The sequence below is a fragment of the Cibotium barometz genome, chromosome 24 (genome assembly GCF_041138505.1).
Source record: "Cibotium barometz isolate CiBa-2024 chromosome 24, ASM4113850v1, whole genome shotgun sequence".
Taxonomy (NCBI): domain Eukaryota; kingdom Viridiplantae; phylum Streptophyta; class Polypodiopsida; order Cyatheales; family Cibotiaceae; genus Cibotium; species Cibotium barometz.
The window spans coordinates 3831538-3853335 of record NC_141069.1 but is presented as its reverse complement, the minus strand read 5'-3'; the positions used below and the strand labels follow the sequence as shown (position 1 = coordinate 3853335).

General features: G+C 38.3%; 1 protein-coding gene across 4 annotated transcripts; it reads right to left on the bottom strand.

The window, feature by feature from the left end:
* Positions 1-15774: 15774 nt before the first annotated feature.
* Positions 15775-16923, bottom strand: LOC147624819 (uncharacterized). 4 transcript variants are annotated; one of them, XM_086818863.1, is made up of 4 exons: positions 16562-16923; positions 16310-16439; positions 16190-16234; positions 15775-16121 (listed from the first exon to the last, which is right to left on the bottom strand). In XM_086818863.1, the coding sequence occupies exons 1-4, from the start codon at positions 16884-16886 to the stop codon at positions 16019-16021; spliced, it is 603 nt and encodes a 200-aa protein (XP_086674989.1). In that variant the 5' UTR covers positions 16887-16923; the 3' UTR covers positions 15775-16018. The 4 variants fall into 4 exon arrangements, with proteins under 4 accessions (XP_086674989.1, XP_086674990.1, XP_086674991.1 ...); XM_086818864.1 differs by having other exon boundaries at positions 15775-16076; XM_086818865.1 differs by having other exon boundaries at positions 16318-16439.
* Positions 16924-21798: the final 4875 nt, after the last annotated feature.

Here is a 21798-nt window from a genome sequence, read left to right as displayed (position 1 = left end):
AAGCCTAGAAAGTACTATCCTACTATAACATACAAAGGTTGGTCCATAGTGTGAACCCGACTAGATGAGCTGGCACTATAACTATACCATAACTCTAGTACACCAAACTAGTTGTCACATAACCTATAAACCACTAGCATTATATCACCCTTAATCTCACTAATCATGCTAGCGGCATAAGTGTAGAAGCTACCACCCAGGTGGAGGGACATCAATATCCATAGCACTAGTTGATCTTGATATCTCAACATTCATGCCATCACGTTAACGTCATCACGCTCTTATGTGGTTACATGGTGGACCTTATACGAAGTCTTAATGGGTGGCCTCCATGGCATCCTAGTTGAAGCTCATACATGTTCCCTTTTCATGACACAGCGGACCTTGCATGAGGTCGAGTCATTAGGTTTGGTGTGAAAGAGCTTGTATGAGGTCATGTCATTAGGTTCAGCACACAAGGACCAAAGATCATGCCACATGGTTATTGACAATGTGGGCCTTTATCTCATACGAGGTAAGGTGGGCCAAGAATAGGTAGCCAAGAATTCTTTGGCTCTTAGCTTGTCCCATTTTTACAAAATTGACGTGAACTTGAAGCACCTGAGCTTCCAACCACCCCACTGTATCCACAACCCTCAATCTCCTCTAGGTCATGGTAACAATGATGTTCTCTTGCATGTGCTATGATGGATACACATGCATCTACTCCCTACTATGCCTTTGATTCTTATGTCTATGATAAGAGATCAAAAAAATACGCAGCAATGGCTCTACGATCAACAAGCTCCAAAAAGGCTCAATGGAGGTAAGGCGGGTGAAAGTAATCCTATTATCCTCACAAGATAATTCTGGCACTCTAGCTAGATATATGGTATGGAAATCCAAGAAAGGAAATTCAAGGATAATTCTCTCATTTAAATTTTAACTTACACTCTAATATGAGTTGTAAGACCCCTATCTCATCGTTCAATGGAAGTCTTAGTCTAAGGGTAGATCGACTTTGCCTCTCCTATAATTATCTATGATAGGCTATCTTAGTAGTTTCCCAAGGATAGTCGAGAAAAATCCTTCCATCAAGAAAGGTAGAGGATTCTTCCAAGGTTTCTCCTATAATTATCTACAATGGGCTATCCTAGCAGTTCCCTAAGGACTGTGAAGTAGGATGTGAATGAATGGTATAGGATGTGAAGGAATGTGATGGCATGTGAATCGTGATATGAATGAATGATAAGGGATGTGAATGAATGATGGCATGTGAATCAGATGTGAATGGATGATGTGGTTTGATGTGTGAATAATGTAGATTAATGTGGATGGATATATGGATGATGTAGTTTGATGTGTGAATGATGTGGATTGATGTAGATGGATGAATGGATGATGTGGTTTGATGTGTGAATGATGTAGATTAATGTATGGATGATGTGGTTTGATGTGTGAATGATGTGGGTTGATGTAGATGGATGAATGGATGATGTGGCTGTGGATGTATGAATGTAGATGTGGATGTGGATGTATGAATGTGAATTTGGATGTGGATGTATGAATGTGAATGGGGATGTGGATGTGGATATGGATGTGTATGTATGAATGTGGATGTGGAAATGGATGTGTGGATGTATGAATATAGATGTGTATGTGGATGTATGAATGTGAATGTGGATGTGGATGTATGAATGTGAACGGGGATGTGGATGTATGAATGTGGATGTGGATATGGATGTGAAAATGGATGTATGGATGTGGATGAGGATGTGCAAATAGATGTATGGATGTGGATGTGAATGTGGATGTGGATGTATGGATGTAGATATGGAATGTGGATGTGTATGTATGAATGCGGATATGGATGTGGATGTACGAATGTGGATGTGTATGTGGAATAATGAATACGAATGTGTATGTGAAATGATGTGACGATGATATGAATGAATCTGATGTGATGAGATGAAATTGATGTGATTGGATGAGAATGGGTACACATATGAATTGAATGTGGAATAAGTAATGTGGACTGATGAGGGATAATGTGGAAAGATGAGAGTTCATTATAGAAACTGTATTTGTGACCTGTTTGTAAATGACTGTTTTATGTCAAGAATGCTGGGGAAGCATTTTGATATGAATGAATCTGATGTGATGAGATGAAATTGATGTGATTGGATAAGATGAAATTGATGTGATTGGATGAGAAGGGGTACACATATGAATTGAATGTGGAATAAGTAATGTGAACTGATGAGGGATAATGTGGAAAGACGAGAGTTCATTATAGAAACTGTATTTGTGACCTATTTGTAAATGACTGTTTTATGTCAAGAATGCTGGGGAAGCATTTTGACCAAGGTCTTGACCAGCCTCGGTTCGATTTAAATGGTGAGCTTTCGGTACGGTGGATGAGGGACCAAAGAAGCGGCCTATGAGTGAAGCGCTAGGTGACCTACGAAGGATCCTAGAGGGTGCTGACCATACGGTGCTCGGGCTCTGGGTCGCCAAAGATACCCACACGTGCATCGTGGAAGATATTGAATCAAGGAGTAAGAGTTGTTTTCTGAAACCGGGCATGGATCTGGTTGATTGACCTTGCTGGTCCTCAACGGATGAGTCCATGGCTCTTTTATATGGATCTATTAGTTGATCTTGCTGATCTTCCACGGAGACTCCATTTTGTTATGTGAATATATTGCCGGTTACTATGAGCTAGGAACTATCGAAAAGGCCCCTGTGTGAACAGGTGGTGAGCGTTTTGGTTGCCAATGATGCCATAAGTACACCGATGAAGGAATGATTGGAAATAAGGATTCAACCAGAGATTTTGAGGATTATGATCAGTGACACAATGGTTACATTAAAGGATTGTTTTAAAGATAGCTGATGCTGAGAAAAAGGCAATTTCATATTGGGTGTGTAAGTGGTGTGACTAGTTTTATGTTTGCATGAACATCCGACTAGGGGGCCTGGGAACTCTTTTCCCTGGTACCCAAGACAAAACCTAACCAAATTCGTAATTGGATCTCATTACTACAATGGTTGGGCAGTTGGCTAACCCATGGGACTGGATGGGGTTAGGCTAGACTGATGGATCTGTAAATCGAGACTCAATTTCTGTTTAGTTCGATAGATGAAGTAAATCCCGGACAAAAATTGTTCTATGGAAAAGAATCAACAGCTGTGCCTCTCAATGAGGAAAAAAGCGTTAGTCTCTATAATCCAAGTACAGTCTTTTTCCCTGATCTGACTATGGGACTTACGGGTTCAGTCAGATGAGCTCGGTTAGTTAAGGCTTTTGACTACGTTAGGGAAAAGTTATCTTGGTGGAATCACCTGTGCTTTTCGGGCAAAGGAAGTTTTTCCGGGTTCGGTTTTGGAAAAATCGATGGATTAGTCTCTTGTCCAGATATCCGTGGTGGGCAAGGCCCTGAGTGTAGGACCCTGCCCCGCGCAAGAAGTGCTACTTCTACTGCTAGCACCCCTGAAACTGTTGCGCGGTGGGGGGAAATATCTCAAAAATTTATCAAGAAGCACTAAAAGGTTGTAATTGTGTGATAAAATTCATACAATTTGATATTCAAACTGAAATTCGTAAATTGGTAATTGGGTCTTCAGATAGAAGTACCACAATTGTATGGAATCCTTGACTTGCTTGAGGCCTAGACATGATGGTATTTACCTTATAGTTCCAAGAACCATGACTACCCGTATATACCGAGGGTATAACTCTGCAGCTCTTTACTGGCAGTATATACGAGTAAATCTAAGACTTGAAATTATAAGCATTAATGCTATCCATATGATGAATTCGAATGTGGTTGATATGATTTTTAAATTCTGGTTGAGAACTGATGAGTTGATTTGGATTCTGATTGAAAAATGATGATCCCTGAAATTTGGTTGAAATGTAATAAGCTGAGCGAAACCACAACGAGGATGAATGGGATGAGTCCCTGTGATGATGTTCTTAACTGGAATGACGTTAATGACTTCAGCCAATCACTATGAGATTACTGGATTGTGCTGGCAGATTGCTACTGTTAACTTTTGTCCAGTGGATCAAGTTAAGGGATGATAAATTAAAAATTTGAAAAATTGAAATCCCCGTGGTCAGATGGGAAAAAAAATAGTCTGATGGACCATTATTGTGTTAAAGATATGAATGAGATATTTTGAATGAATTGTCAACTGATAATGCGTTCTATATGAGTATCTTTATCCCTTGATTTTGTGGGGGGGAGCCGACCTATTTAGAGAACCCCAGAATTGAATCAAAAATCGGATTGAATCATAAATAAAGAGACTTAACAAGAATTTTCGTATTGATAGGAACATGGATCGAGGTCACCGTGGTAGAATTGTTAACCCCTAACTCGATGAAGAAGAGCTCGATCTGGATGTTCGTAAAACTCTTCATAGTTTGCAGCCTGGACCTTTCAAGGGTGAAGGGGAAAACTTGGGCGAGGCTGTGGAGAAGTGGATCGAATCAATGGAAGAATACTTCGATGTCACCGGGTACAATGAGAAGAGCAAAATGGCTCTTGCAAGGCTGAAGATAGTGAAGACAGCTAGAGTGGCATGGAGAAACCATTGCGAGACAAATTGTCTCGACTGAAATACCCTAACTGGATTGATCTCAAAATTTACCTAAGGATGAGGTTCTGTCCTCCCGGCTTTTTAGAAACAAAGATGAACGAATTCTTAGAGTTAACCCAAGGGAGTAGATCTATTGAAGCATATCACCAAGCATTCGCCCTCCTCCTCAGATACTCGCCTCCGCTGGATGAAGAACAACTGATGGCCAGGTTCATTTAGGGACTAAATGAACCTTTGAATATCCTGGTGAAGAATGCCAAGCCAGTTTCCATGGTCGAAGCAGTTCGGATGGCGAAGGATTTTGCCAAAGCCTTTAAAGTCCCACCAAAGCTAGCACCATCACCTTTCAAAAGGTTTTTATTCCCAGCAGGTGATTCCAACCTTCCTCCGCCTAAGAGATATCAGGGTTAAACCCAAGATATGGGAAGTTTTAGAATGGAAGAAATGTCCTTTTCCCGAAACTCAATCCCCTAGATTTTAACTTCAAAAGTTCCACCCTTGAACAAGAGAGTGAAATGCTATAACTGTCAAGGGTTTGGACATCATAGCATGGATTGCCCAACTCCTTTTGGATCAAGGTTTTCAGGGCAGGAAAATCAGGGATCAAGATTCCAGACTCCCGCCCCTTCCGTCCAGAGTAATCAGGGTTCTATCTACCAAAATTAGGGAAATCCCAGAGGTAGACCCTCTATTCAACCTGCAGTTTCAATCCAAAGTAATGCAAGACCTCCACCTCAGAATAGGGGAAGTCAAAGAGAGTTGTTCCCAAATCGGCCGTCCACTTCCAAGGCAGTAATGCTGGAAGTGATTGAAGATGAAGAAGATGATGAAAGAGATCATACTCCACCTGCAAGATGAGGACATCTCGCGTTTTTCAAGTGGGGTAGAATGTAAGATTCCTCCCCAGCCTCTCAAGATGTCCAGTATCTTCCCCTGTAGTCAAATCCCTCTTCAGAAATATAAAAGATCTTGTTTCTACCAGTTTTAGCCTAGAGAGAGAAAATCTTCTAGAGAGTGGTAATTTAGTTTTTAAATATTTTTGGATGGAAAAATATCTCTTGTTATTAAAATAAGTTCCCCCGAAACAGAAGTTCAAAAAGATTTTCAGAAGGTGCATTAGAAATCAAGTACAATCTGTTCAAGAGGCCTTATCCTCAGGGTCAAGATTTTTTCGAAATTTTAAATTAAGGTTCCTATGGGCCAATAAGATCAATCCATGTGTGGGGAGGAGATAAATCCAATTTGTAAAAGAAAAATACCCAAAAATGAGTAAATGCTCACATAAGATGAAGAGTTGACTATGTACGAGGGTTATTAATAAAAAACTATGAGTATTACTAAAAAAATGAGATATTTTGGGTATAATGATTCCATTTTGACACATGTGTAAGGAAGGGGAGTCCCTTCAAGGAGGCACCTACTTCACATGCTTGAATGAGTTTTAAACTAAAAAATAATGTGATATTTTTATCTCTCCTCTCTCTTGGATCAAACCAAATAAAAAAGGAACCAAACTAGGTCCAAATCTAGTCCAAATTCAACCAAACTGAATCTAGAAAATTCCAAAAATCAGTTGGTCTTGGTTAGAGCCTCCCTCTTCTATAAATAGAACCTGAGCCCTTTGTAAAAAAATAGGAGAATTATACTATGCCAGAATTATGCTGAAATAATGATAATTTTTACTATTCTCCAAAATTTTCTCCAAATTGAAGAAATTAGAGCTTCCCTCCTTCTTCAATCTCCATTGGTGGCTCCATCAACATACGAAACCAATTGATTGGTTGGGGGCCTCTACCGTGATCAAAGAATCAAGCAATTTGTAAGGTAAAGGGTGACATTTGATCTTTTTCTATAATTTCTTCATGTTTCTCTCTTCTCAACCCCTCTCAAGCTTGAGAAGCTTAATTGGAATGGCTTTTTAATGCTATTGAAGTTAATTGATGAATGGTAGTAAGGAAATACATAAATTCCCATTTATGCTTAATTTTAATGGTTTTTATGATTTTTGTCTTCTCTAAAATGATTATGATGTTATGCCTCATTGAAAAAAGGCATTCCCCTCTCTTCTTTAGTAAATCCAACCATTCTTTATCCTAGATGAATGATTAATGGATAAAATCAAGTTTTTCATAATGTTCCTCTTTGATAAGTAGAAAATATTTACATTAGAATGATTTAAATACTCTTGGTGGTGAACTTCTAATTAATTTTAGAAAATTAAAAAACGGTCAGCCATACAAAGGAGGTTATGGCAAAATTTTCTAAAATTGTGTAAAATAAGTTTTACTTTTTTTAATTCAAAAAGAGTAATTTCCATCGTATATGTATTCTTAAAGTATTAATTTTTATCCTAGGTATAAGAAAATGCATACTAAAAATATTTTATTAAAAAAGTGTTACTTTCTTTAGAATTAAATTCTATGCATAGAAGGAAGCATATTAAAATTGTTATTTTGATTATAAAAGTGTGATATTCATCATAAATGATTTTTATGCATAAATGGATGCATAAAAGAAATTCTTTTATATTAAAAGAGTGATTTTCATCATAAATGATTTGTATGCATAAACATATGCATAAAAGATATTTTTTATATTAAAAGTGTGATTTTCATCATAAATGATTTTTATGCATAAAAGAAATTCTTTTATATTAAAAGAGTGATTTTCATCATAAATGATTTGTATGCATAAACATATGCATAAAAGATATTTTTATATTAAAAGTGTGATTTTTATCATAAATGATTTTTATGCATAAATGGATGCATAAAAGAAATTCTTTTATGTTAAAAGAGTGATTTTCATCATAAATGATTTGTATGCATAAAAGATTTTTTTATATTGAAAGTGTGATTTTCATCATAAATGGATTGTATGTATAAATTAGATGCATAAGAGAAATTCTTTTATTCTAAAAGTGTAATTCCTACTAAATTGAAATTATGCATGGAAAGATGCATAAAGAATTTATTTTAATCCAAAAGTGTTATTCTCATCAATTTTGATTTTATGCATAAAAAGAATGCATAAAGAAATCTATTTTTAGTTCAAAAGAGTTATTTTCATCAATTTTGATTTTATGCATATAGAATGATGCATAAAGAAATCTATTTTTAGTTCAAAAGAGTTATTTTCATCAATTTTGATTTTATGCATAGAAAGATGCATAAAGAAATCTATTTTTAGTTCAAAAGAGTTATTTTCATCAATTTTGATTTTATGCCTAGAATGATGCATAAAGAAATCTATTTTTAGTTCAAAAGAGTTATTTTCATCAATTTTGATTTTATGCATAGGAAGATGCATAAAAGATTGATTTTTAATTCAAAAGTGTCATTCTTATTTAAAATGAATTTATGCATAGTAAAATGCATAAAAGATTTATTTTTATTATGAAAGTGTTATTCTCATTAAAATGAAATTTATGCATAGTAAAATGCATAAAAGGTTTATTTTTAATTCGAAAGTGTTATTTTTCTTAAAATCGAATTTATGCCTAAATAGATGCATAAAAGGATTTTTGTAAAAAGGTTATTCCTACTAAAGTTGTCTTTATGCCTAATTAGATGCGTAAAGAATCTTTATATCCAAAAAATTTAGAATTCTCTTACATCCTATAAATAGATGTGATGAGATGTGATGGGAATCAGATAGATGTAAATGGATGGATGGGAGTGATATGAATTATATAAATGAAATTAAATGAATGGATGTGATGTCCTGTGAATTAGGATGTGAATGAATGGTATAGGATGTGAAGGAATGTGATGGCATGTGAATCGTGATATGAATGAATGATAAGAGATGTGAATGAATGACGGCATGTGAATCGGATGTGAATGGATGATGTGGTTTGATGTATGAATGATGTAGATTAATGTGGATGGGGATATATAGATGATGTAGTTTGATGTGTGAATGATGTGGATTGATGTAGATGGATGAATGGATGATGTGGTTTGATGTGTGAATGATGTAGATTAATGTAGATTGAAGTATGGATGATGTGGTTTGATGTGTGAATGATGTGGGTTGATGTAGATGGATGATGTGGCTGTGGATGTATGAATGTAGATGTGGATGTGGATGTATGAATGTGAATGTGGATGTGGATGTGGATGTATAAATTTGAATGGGGATGTGGATGTATGAATGTGAATGTGGATGTGGATGTATGAATGTGAATGTGGATGTGGATGTATGAATGTGGATGTGGATATGGATATGGATGTGTATGTATGAATGTGGATGTGAAAATGGATGTGTGGATGTATGAATATAGATGTGTATGTGGATGTATGAATGTGAATGTGGATGTGGAAGTATGAATGTGAATGGGGATGTGGATGTATGAATGTGGATGTGGATATGGATGTGAAAATGGATGTATGGATGTGGAAATAGATGTATGGATGTGAATGTGGATGTATGGATGTAGATATGGAATGTGGATGTGTATGTATGAATGCGGATATGGATGTGGATGTACGAATGTGGATGTGTATGTGGAATAATGAATACGAATGTGTATGTGAAATGATGTGACGATGATATGAATGAATCTGATGTGATGAGATGAAATTGATGTGATTGATGGGTACACATATGAAATTGATGTGATTGATGGATACACATATGAATTGAATGTGGAATAAGTAATGTGGACTGATGAGGGATAATGTGGAAAGACGAGAGTTCATTATAGAAACTGTATTTGTGACCTGTTTGTAAATGACTGTTTTATGTCAAGAATGCTGGGGAAGCATTTTGACCATCTTGTGATCAAGGTCGTGGAGACCTAACTGATAAAGTTGTAACAGCTGACGGAGAGTCAACGGAGGACGTCTCGTGTAACATGGTCGGCCGAGGTCTTGACCAGCCTCGGTTCGATTTAAATGGTGAGCTTCCGGTACGGTGGATGAGGGACCAAAGAAGCGGCCTATGAGTGAAGCACTGGGTGACCTACGAAGGATCCTAGAGGGTGCTGACCATACGGTGCTTAGGCTCTGGGTCACCGAAGATACCCACACGTGCGTTGTGGAAGATATTGAATCAAGGAGTAAGAGTTATTTTCTGAAATCGGGCATGGATTTGGTTGATTGACCTTGCTGGTCCTCAAACGGATGAGTCCATGGCTCTTTTATATGGATCTATTGGTTGATCTTGCTGATCTTCCACGGAGATTCTATTTTGTTATGTGAATATATTGCCGGTTACTACTATGAGCTAGGAACTATCGAAAAGGCCCCTGTGTGAACAGGTGGTGAGCGTTCTGGTTGCCAATGATTCCATAAGTACACCGATGAAGAAATGATTGGAAATAAGGATTCAACCAGAGATTTTGAGGATTGTGATCAGTGACACAATGGTTTCATTAAAGGATTGTTTTAAAGATAGCTGATGCTGAGAAAAAGGCAATTTCATACTGGGTGTGTAAGTGGTGTGACTAGTTTTATGTTTGCATGAACATCCGACTAGGGGGCTTGGGAACTCTTTTCCCTGGTACCCGGGACAAAACCTAACCAAATTCCTAATTGGATCTGATCACTACAGTGATTGGGCGGTTGGCTAACCCATGGGACTGGATGGGTGAAGCTTTGGGCTTACTGCCTTGCAGGATTGATCGGCCATACCTTGTACATGTTCACATCATCACTCCAGGGGGGATTTGTAGCATTATATGGTAGTGATGTGTGTGAACACACTTAGGACCCCTGGGGCACTTTTTCCCCTCACTAGGAGGTTTTTTAATCCATGCATATGTACACCCTCTTATCTACTCATTTTGGGATGTGTACTTATCTTTTGTATCTGGCAAACATTTGTTCATTCTAATCTAGTGAGTTTGTGTACTCTTTAGCTTCTCTATCTTTTATGTGTGCATTATTGCAACCCTAACCCTCATTCCAACATTCCCTCCAAATTTGAAATTTAAATTCAAATTCAAAATCCAAATTCAAATTTCAACTTGCCACAGTCATTCACACCTAAGGCCACAGGCATACGCTTCTAATGGTACGGTTGTACGAAACCAAAAAAATAAAATAAAAGCCCTTCCCTCGCACGCCCCATCCTCATCACTGATAGTCTCCCTTGTCACTACATCCCATGTCTCACCAAAGCTGGTTGAAAAGCCACTGTCGACACCATCCAACAATGCCAATTAATCCTTGTCGTCGACAATCCCCCACAACTCTACATCCTCGACCACCCACACAACAAGCATCCCGACCTCTTACCTTTATGAAGACAATGAATGGTGGGTGCCCAAGAATCTTCTTGCCGCTCAGGGCTTCTACAATGGCTACACAGAACTCTGGACCCCAAAACCGCCATCTCCACCACCCAAGCGCAAGAAGACAATTAAGCCAACAAAAATCAACCCTACGCCAGAGCTTCAATGTTGGCTAGTCCCCGACCGCCTGCTATGAGCACAAGGCTACTATGAAGGTAACACTCGCCTCTAGCTACCCAAGAATTTCACCTATGCTCATTCCCCACACCAACTCCCTAGGAAGCCGCGAGACAAAATGTCCCATAGCCACGGGTTAGGAAACCCCAAGCATAGTGAAGCCAACAATGCTGGGTGCCTACCAACGTGCTCAACGCTCAAGGCTTCCATAAAGACAACCCACACATGTGGCTCCAAAAACCACAATCAAAAGTCTCTCCTCTACATCGATAACCTAATCATAGCTCCAAGCCTCGTTGACAAAAAAGCCGAAAGCTTTGACAACCACAGACCTTCATCACTCGACAACGTTGGGTGCCCGAATGTGTCTCTTAGAAACCCAAGGCTTCCATGATGGCAATTCCATTATTTGGCTCCCAAGGCATACCCCTTAGTTGTTCGCCCAAAAACCACACCCACCACACCAGTACCTGTCCAATCGACAAAGATGGTTTGGTAACCAACGGGCAAGCAATTCTCCTCCTCCTCGACAAAATCCTATGGACTTACCCACACCCAACCTATGGGCACTTAAGCTCAAATTTCCCACCCCTTTTTCCCAACAGATCCTCCTTCATGAAGCTCCACCTCGCCCCTCGACTTCGTCACCAAACCAAGGGGCAGTGCTACAAATGGCTGAGCTTATCCAACCACTCAAAGATAAACTCAAAGGTAAGCTCACAACTCTCGCCATATGGGCCACTCAGTACAAAACCCTCTTTAGGGGTACTGACCAATAAACACATATTTAAAAAAAAGTCCCTAGGTGATTAGGACCATGGGCACACCTTTTTCCCTTGCCTATACACAGCACCTGCAATTCTCACAGGGCTCTATCCTATGCGTACACACCACACAAAGCTTCATCATCGATAGCAACCATCCAGGTACATCTCTGGATGGGGGGAACATGGTGGGCACAAGCCTACTCAATGGTACAACCAGTTGGCCACAACAAGTCAGACCTATGTGTATGCCAACCCTAGGCTTTATATAATATAGACTAGTTTCGTAATCCTTGTTTATCATCAAGTTCATTGTGTCCAAGCGATCTTGTAAGAGCAAGACATCCTCCATCTAGAGTCAATGTGAATCACCATCAAACATCAGTCTACAATCAAAGTTTGCAAGCACAAACATTGTTTATTCTCCTCTTCTTTCTGTAATTTAGTTCTTTGAATTGTGAAGATTCTTCTTTCACTATTGTTTTTTCTACGAACTATTCCCTTCTTCATTGTATATCATTCTCCATAATTATTTTAGGTTCATTACCTTCTATACCTATTAAGTCATTGTGATTATAATTGATGTTTTTTCTACGAACTATTCCCTTCTTCATTGTATATCATTCTCCATAATTATTTTAGGTTCATTACCTTCTATACCTATTAAGTCATTACCTTCTATACCTATTAAGTCATTGTGATTATAATTGATGTGGTTAATGTTGTCTCTTTGTCGATGTTAATGATAGTGGCCTTGGTGTTAGTGGATCTTTCTTCATCATTTTTGGATGAAGATTCTTGTGTAGTACTCCAAAGTTCATTTCCTTTTTCTGCTTTGCAGGTTTGTGTGTCTCTACTTTTAGGCATGGCTTCTTATGTCTACTTATATTGTTAAACTTTAGCTAATGGGTTTTCTTATAGTAGACATCAATTTAAAGTAGAAAGATCATTTATATGATTTGCTTAGTGGTGCCATGTAACACAATGCTATAGATTAAAGATTAATGTAATGCATTCACTGGGATGTTGCTCGGATCTTGTCACTTCTTGTAATGTACATGTATAGAAAGGATTTACTCTCTAACTCGAGGTCATGATAGTAGGTAGGTTAGATTTGTACGTTGTAATATATCTTTGTTAACTAATGAGAAATATTGGGCAATAATATTATGTGAATGAAGTTGATTAACTCTTTCCAAAAAGGTGTTGTTAATGTTGATATTGATGTGAAGTTACTCTCGTGATTGTGGGAGGTTCTTATGTCTTGTTTTTTTTTTGGGCAAAGATTCTTGTGGACTCACAAAGTTTGTCCTTTTTTTTTCTCTCATCTTGCAAGCAATATGTCCTTTTGCCTACACCCCATTTTTTGGGATATAGATGCTCGTATTTTTCCTAGCTAAGACTACTCCAGGATACGAAGGGCTCCTGAGGGTGGTATAACCTTATTGTCTTAGTGTTTTTAAGCTAGTTGTGTAGCCTACACCCCATTTTTTGGGACATAGATGCTCGTATTTTTTCTAGCTAAGACTACTCAAGGACACGAAGGGCTCCTGAGGGTGGTATAACCTTAGTGTTTTAGTGTTTTAAGCTAGTTGTGTAGCCATGTTGAAACTCTAGTTAGTAGCCATGTTGAAACTCTAGTTGCAATCTTTGACATTCTCCACTCAATATTGAAATAAGTAGCGAGGTTGGTGCTACGATCATCAACGATACTTCTAAATATTGGTCCTCATGTAAGATAGGGTCTTGTGCATTTGTAACATTTTTCAATTTTTATTATTGTAGTTATGTATGCACCTATAAGGTAGAATGCTAGTAGACATATCTAGACATCCTTGTTTGGAGTTAAGGTCTCTTGACGTTTTGCTTTGCCTCCATCCTATAAGTAGGTTCTTGTTATGTACTTGTTTCCATGAAAAATTTCTAATAGTCTATAGATTTTGGCCATGACATTTGAGGTTTTGTGGGAGGGGTAGTTGTTAGCAACTTCTTCTTCGGGCATTCACCTTCTCTAACTTTTAGGAGCTTGTCACTGACTCTATGTTGGTCTTTATCTACTCCTTTGGTTCTTGGTGTGGGTCCTTTGGGGGAGAGGTCTTGCTGCTTGCCTTGAGTGTGATTCCCTTGTAAAATCTTATGCTTGTAGCAGTTGATGAATACCCATTACCATTGAGAAGCATGCCTTATGAAGTGAGCATGCAGGTCTTTTGGCACCCACTATTGGTTATCCTTATGATGGTATTAGGTTCATGTGCACTTCATGGTGTTTTTGGGCGAGAGGCCCAATCTTGTGAAGTTATTAAAGAGGTAGAGGCCTCAGAGTTGGTGAAGGTGGTCAAACAAAGAAAAAGGTAGGCATAGGAAAACTTACCAATGTAGAAAGTTGAGGTTCCAATAGCAAGGTAAGGTGTTGAGGTACCAATGACAAGGAAGTGTTAGGGCCACTTCATAATGTTGCTTAAACTTTTAGAAGGGTGGTGATTTCTCATCTAAACTTTCAAAAGGGGGTGATAGCCACTCGGTTCTAGTCCCTTCTTAGCATATACTAACACTGTCACATTTCCATAAGTCATGACCTCATTAACATGCACATTTTGATTAGCTTAAAACTTGAATTTGCACACACCCTGATGGTCATATAGCGTGCTTAGAGATATCTATTTGTGCTAATTTGTATCACAACAAATTTTCCATCCTCCTCTAGGATTTCCATAGAACCATGTTTTGGTTGACTTCTTCGCGAGCTCTATAAAATAAATAGTAGAATTACATATGTAGTGTCGAATCCTCTATGCTCATTCAAAATGTAGGACTGTATAGGTAAGTTCCTTCTTCTAAGAGCTCTCATTTTCTTAAACAATTTTCTTTCATTTTCTTACTTCTTTAACATAGATAATACTCATGAAAGAAGATTTATTGAACGTGTGTGTAGACTATTAAGAACATAATAAATCTTCATTTTCTTATTAGAAGATATAGATGAGAATTTCTACTTGGGTGAGGTTTAGGCACCATTTTTCAAGTTCACTATTCAAAACAGTCATTAGCTTAGTTTTATGTTGCCTCTTCTATTGCACCACATGGTTGGTGATCAGTCGGGCTTGTCTACATATTTAGAACAATCATTTACTAAGTTTTTGATCCGGACTCTTCACTTATAGCACATGATTAGTGACCAATCTAGCATGTCTACTTGAGAGATAGACAAACCTATGGTTCCATTGTCATCAAACACTAGGAGGACCCATAACAAGCACATATTTAAATCCAACAAACGGAAGCCCATTTACTTAATTGAGGATACTATCGCCCATACTGATAACTTCCAATGAAAATGTATAACACTTTAAGGTTTTACATCCCCTTTTTGGATTTTCACAACATCATGCGAGTTTAATCAATTAGAATGTACTAAGGAGTGAATAAGAGGCTCTTTTGGGCCTCACGTAGAATAACATTTTCATCGATCAAATTTGCACATTTCATTACAACTGACAACTACTACATGTGGCTCAAAAAAGTTGACAAAAATAAGATGCAAGTTACACATTCTATAATAAAAAACAAAAGGCTTATATAATAGCTTAATAAAGTTAATGCTTATCACTTCTATCCCCTACTTTGAGGAATCCTTTTCCCAACATGCATCAACTCATTTGGATAGTGAATTCAGCAACTAACGTTGACAATGTGAGTTCAAACCTCATTGTCCACTTGGCAAGATCCGTTGTAAATGATATATATATGTATATAAATAAACATGGTGGTGTGTGAGTGTGTTTCAAAAGCACTTGCACATGAAATTTTCATTTTAATAAATGATCTTCTCTCTCACCCATGTCTATATATAAATAAACATGGTGGTGTGTGAGTGTGTTTCAAAAGCACTTGCACATGAAATTTTCATTTTAATAAATGATCTTCTCTCTCACCCATGTGTGTCTGTGCTTCATTAGCACTTACACATCAAGGTCCCATGTAAATTGTGGCTGTGCTTACACATTAAGGTCCCATGTAAACGATCTTGTTTCTCATCAATAAGAAAAAAAGGCATGTTTCACATTGAATAGACATACGTGTTTCATTCGTAGACAATCACTTGTGGACACTATAGTGATGTGGAAGCCAAGTTTCGAGTGCAACTTGTAACTGTGCCCATTTTGCTACTGTTAAGGAAAAAAGGATAACCAAGTTTCCATCGAATGCTTCCACGGCCAAGTTAAGTTGACCGTGGGAAAGGACTCTTAGAGCCTTAGGGTCCATCATCACCGTTGCCAATGAGATTGCATATGTCGCTACATTCCACGAGACTGAGAGGGGAAAAGGAAAACAGCAAGAATAAAACGCCTAAATGCCTGTTACAAAATTGATTATATTACAACAATTTCTCGGCAATTAATCATGCAACAAAAAAAAAACTCACCAGTATTGGCGGCTGCGAAACCCTTCCTTGAAGACCACGAGGGGCCTGATGTAACGAAAATTCCCATTTCAATTACCACAAAAGACCCGAAATTTGGAGAACTAAAGTTGTGTGTCTTACTTTCTCACGTTAAGAGGGCCTTCACCGGGGGCTCCTCCGCCCCCTCGGATGCACGTGGCCACACACTTGCGAGTGCACGACTCAGCTTTTGCAGACTTGGGCTTCTGAATCCTTTGAGCTTTATCTGCACCTGCACATGCACCACAAGGCTGCATGTTTCAGCAGCTTGCTTTCGCCTACGTTGGCAATCTCTCTCCCTCTCTCTCTCTCTCTCTCTCTTTCACACACACACGCACGCACGCACGCACGCACCTGAGATGGTCGAAGGAACATTCTGATACGTGTCTGAAGACGAAGGGGCTGGTGTATTAAAGGTTACCGCAGTAGCAAGTAAGAACGAGATCAAGCTGCCCTTTACGCCTGTGTGAGAGGAGTAGCTGCAACCTGCCGCCGACGGAGAATACGGTAGCTGCGCGAAGGCATGAAGCTTCCGAAAATAAGGCAAGCTCTTCCTTCTGGCTGCATCCCCAGCCTTCCTGTGTGAGCTGAGGAAGAAGGATCCGGAGCTGATTTCTATGCTATGGCATGGATAAGGCAACGGAGGAGCTTTGCTACACTCCACCATGGACATTGCCATATAGTTTTCTTTATCTCAATGATTGGTTGGTACAAGAGGCTTGCCATGAGGCCATTTCACACCACTCTTAAGGACTGAAATTGTGCCCCTCGGGTCTCCCTTTCATATTTATCCGTCCATTCCCATAGGCACATGAAATAAAGAAACTCAAACCGCCATTTTGCAATGGTGTAAATGATTCTCTTCTCTTGAGCAAGAAGTAAGTGAAGAAATATAGCAAGTAGACGACAAAAGGAAAAAAAAAACGTTAAGTATGAAAAATGTAAATGCCTTCTTTTCCATAAGTGAGTATTCTACAAGAAAAGTAACTAATAAAACTTGTAAACCCATTGTTGATCACATCATGATGAGTATGAGGTTTTTCTCATCAAGAATGAATTGTGCAAGCCACCTACTATGGCCACTCATTGTCTTTTTTCTCACCCCATCCACCAACAAGACCCAATTCAATGGCCCACAATTGCCAGTTCCGAAGGTGCCATTACCCCATCTGAACTTAGGAGAAGGGGAAGGCCTGGGGAAAGGGGGAGGGGGATCATCTTATGTATATGTGACATAGTAGGGGGGGCTTTTTAATTCAAGAAGCTATATGTCGTATACACATAAAGTTGAGATCATGGCATGTGAAATAGCAATGGGTGCACTTGGTCTAACATTTAATTGGCCACCTTTTAACATTTAATTGGCCACCTTTTAATCGACTATCACTTCACTGCAGGTTTGTTGAATTCAAACAGTTGTATCTTTCTATTGGTATTCTGGTTATAAAGAAGTGAAAGTTTCTTGAGAGAGCTACCTTATGACATCCACTTTGTGACAGTCAAATTTTGAGTTTCTTGTAGGAACAACACAGTTCTCTCTTGGAGGAGTGGAGGAAGTGGTTGTGTAGTGTGGCTTTGTAGAAGACCTATTGAAACACGTATTAATGAGTCAGCTTCAAGCAGCTTTGGCTCTTGCACCTCCTAGATCTTGCATGCATGTCTATAAAGGGAGATTCCTTATTGAAGATGAGTGTGTTGCTTGTGGCTTATCGATAGAAATGAGGTAGTGGGAATCTACGTGCTTCCGTGTAGACATCCCTACCATCCTCTATGTTTTGCCACTATGTGTCATGCAAAGGATGCAGCATGTGTATAGCCAAAGCATTCTTGAGGCTACAAGAAAGATAATATCCAAGCATCTAAGTCAAATAAATTTTGACCACCAAATGGGAAAGGTGTGTTGTTCTGCTTACATCTCACTTGCCAAAATGGTTTGTAACAAAAAAATTATCTCACCCATGTTTATAAGGGTAACTATACCTGAGGTACACGGGAGCTCAAAACTAGTTGTTCGCATCATGTGTGCAAACCTTTCCATTTACGTTCGAGATGAGTGTGCGAGTGAAAGTGCTCAACACTTGGGCAGCTCCACCTGAGCAAAATGGTGCTCGAAATGGACTTGAGTTGTCTAGGTTGGCTGGACACATGCACACACACTTGTTGAACACTCTAATTTGCATCTATCTATCTATCTATCTATATGTGTTAGCAGTGTGTGTGTGTGAGTTTGTGCATGTGCGCTTTCTGCATAGACCTATACACACACACACACACACACACACACACACGTGAAAATGCACAACACACACACCCAACTTGGGCATACCTGTGGTGATTCTCTACACTTGTGCTTTTGAGATGCCATATTGCACAAAGTAGTCTCGGTACAGGGGATGGAGTAGGAGGGGACAATGAGAACGTGGAGAGAAAAATGAGGGAAACGTCAAGTTACATGCAATGCATGTCAAGTCCTAGTGTATCTTATATGATTACTATATCTTTCCGTGTGTCATGGAATTGTAATTTGCCTTCACTCTTTTCAATAGTTTCCTCTCAATTTAAATAAAAATTTACTTAGGTTTTCAACCACTACTGAATTTGCTCCTTTACACACTGGCTCTTATCAGTTTGAACTGCTCCACCTTCCCATGCTTACACCCAGTGCCTACATGCTCAATGCATTGTATTAATGCTTATTCAAACACTGCTACTTGTGTACTTAGATTGAAAATGTAGGGTCAATGAAGGAGATGTAGTAATAAGTCACATGCAAAGATGTGAGAATATCACACTCTTGTGCCGATAATGGACAATGATGCTCTTGTCATGTTATAGGTAGATGATAGGTTGAGTGAAGAGGGTAAGGATGGACCATATATGCAGGTCATCACAATGCATTAAGTGATTCTCTTTGTGTAAGGGATAATTTTGTAATTAATGTGGTGAGGAGAACAATGCTTAAGGTGTAAACTTTTACATAGTCAAATGCACCATTGTGAAGTATAGCACCAAGGCACAACGGGATACTTGGGGTAATGAAATCAATTTATGCTCTTATTTTGTTAAGGGAATATTCTATGGACATGTAGGGAATAATAAGTACAAGCTCCTTGACACAACACCAATCCTTTTCTATGGACATGTAGGGAATAATAAGTACAAGCTCCTTGACACAAGACCAACCGTTGTCTTATACTCACATTTAGTGAGAGCAATCAAGTTTCCTATGCAAACCAGGGCATAACCAACCTCTTTATGCTTTGAGCTGAAACACATGAGACAATCTATAATAGAATGCCTTTTGATATTTAAGCCACTTTATAGATAGACTAGTCGTACATTTAAGCCACTTTATAGATAGACTAGTCATACATTTAAGCCACTTTATAGATAGACTAGTCGTACATAGAATGCCTTTTGATATTTAAGCCACTTTATAGATAGACTAGTCGTACATTTATAACACTATGGCATCCCTTGTCTCTTTTGTACACATGAGAGCAAAAATTTTAAGAAATCTGTAATCCTTGCTTTGAACTGATTTGGACTGCTTTAAAGCTGTTTGTTCTTTACTTTGAAGTATGCTTCGACAAACTATTGTGTAGTGCTTTGGACTACTTTAAACAAGACTCTTCTTACTTTGAATTATGCCTTTACAAACTACTGGACAATGCTTGTGACTACTTGAACCAATTCTAAACTGCTTTAAATTGCGTTTAATCAGTATATGCTTAACTTTGAAACATGTTTTAAACTATTGTGCAATGCTTGTGTGAGTGGCTGAAGCCAACCCTTTTAAAAAGTCCCTAATTTACTTTGAAGTAGTCTCTCCGACAAACTATTATGCTATTAAATACTTTTAAACATGCTTGATTTGAAAATCAAGGATTCTACCTTTGCAATGGTGGCTAGGAGATGAGATAAACCTTCTTGGAATCTTACGAAGCCCTTTCATAGATAGTTGCATGGTAACCCAATTATCTTGCTGTATAGAGTACAAATCCATTGTCTATGATTGCAATGGTGGCTAGGAGATGAGATAAACCTTCTTGGAATCGTATGAACCCCTTTTCATAGACGGTTGCATGGTAACCCAATTATCTTATTATATAGAGTACAAATACATTGTCCTACACATTGCTTGAGCTAATGGACTCAATGATGGCTTTTGGTCTTATTCTACTATGACAATATATGGGTGTTGGAGATCTAGAAGGAGTAGATGAAGGGTGCTACAAAGCGTGGGATACGATATGAAAGACTGTTAAAAATCCAAATATGAAATTCATCATAGTGTTGTGCAACATAGATTAAGCATAAACTATGGTGGGTTGAACCACACCAAGAAATCCATGGCTAGAGAGAGAGAGAGAGAGAGAGAGAGAGAGAGAGAGAGAGAGAGAGAGAGAGTAGGAGAGTACTGCACACTCAATAATACTCTATTATAGATGTTTTATGAATCATACAAATGAAAGGCTTCTAATATAGATTTACACATCATCATGCCATGTGGCAATCTCTATCCCACATCTTCTTGTGTGGCTCTCATAAGTCACATCCCATATAATATCTCATCTTAGCCATAAGATGTGTTCCCACAAAAAATATAAACTCACACATCAAAACCCCAATTTTACATTGCACATTTCAACACCCCTCCTCAATGAAAAATTGGGTGTTCACAATCTCTCCAACCATTTTTGACCAACTCAACTCTCACCCCCAACAATTTGGTATTGCCAATTTCAACACAGATACATAGATAGATAGATAGATAGATAGATAGATAGATAGATAGATAGAGAGAGAGAGAGAGAGAGAGAGAGAGAGAGAGAGAGAGAGAGAGAGAGAGATACATAGATAGATAGATAGATAGATAGAGAGAGAGAGAGAGAGAGAGAGAGAGAGAGGAGTAATTTCTATAAAGAAAATTTGTATGCAAAAGGAGAAGCTACCTGTTATCTATTGCTTCTGCCATCAAAAAATTAAGGATGAACCATTGAAGGCCTTCTATTCTCCACTGCAAAATTGCATGCTTTGCGTCATGTTAGCGGTCTAGTTGAGGAGAATTTTGGGAGGTATGGGAACTGTCTAAGAAGAGCACCCAACAAAGCTGCAACGTGACAATCAAAGTTGCATAGCGATTGTTGCAAAGTACCTTCTCTTTCATGTTGCATAAAATGCATTAAAATTTAGTGCCACTCAAACACACCTGAAAACAATGTACTAATTTACAATGCAATGGTACATCTAGAGTAAAAGTACTCTCTTATTTTGATACTTGTGTCAATTCCCCCTTGCCACTTGCTTTACTAACCTTTGTTTTCTGCAATTTACTTCCTTACTCTCCCCTTTAGTAACCTTAGAATGATAATATTTGATGGCTATCAAAAATAGAAATATATTATAACCATGAGACTCAAAATAATGCACAAATATACAAACAAAAAAAACCCAATAAATAAAAAAGAAACGAGTATGCTAGGGAAGTGTGCAAAGGGAAGTGCAAAACGTCATTGCATACATTAAGGCCTATATCCTTTAGTAATCAGCTATAATAATCTTAAGGATGTTGACACATCTTGGGTGTC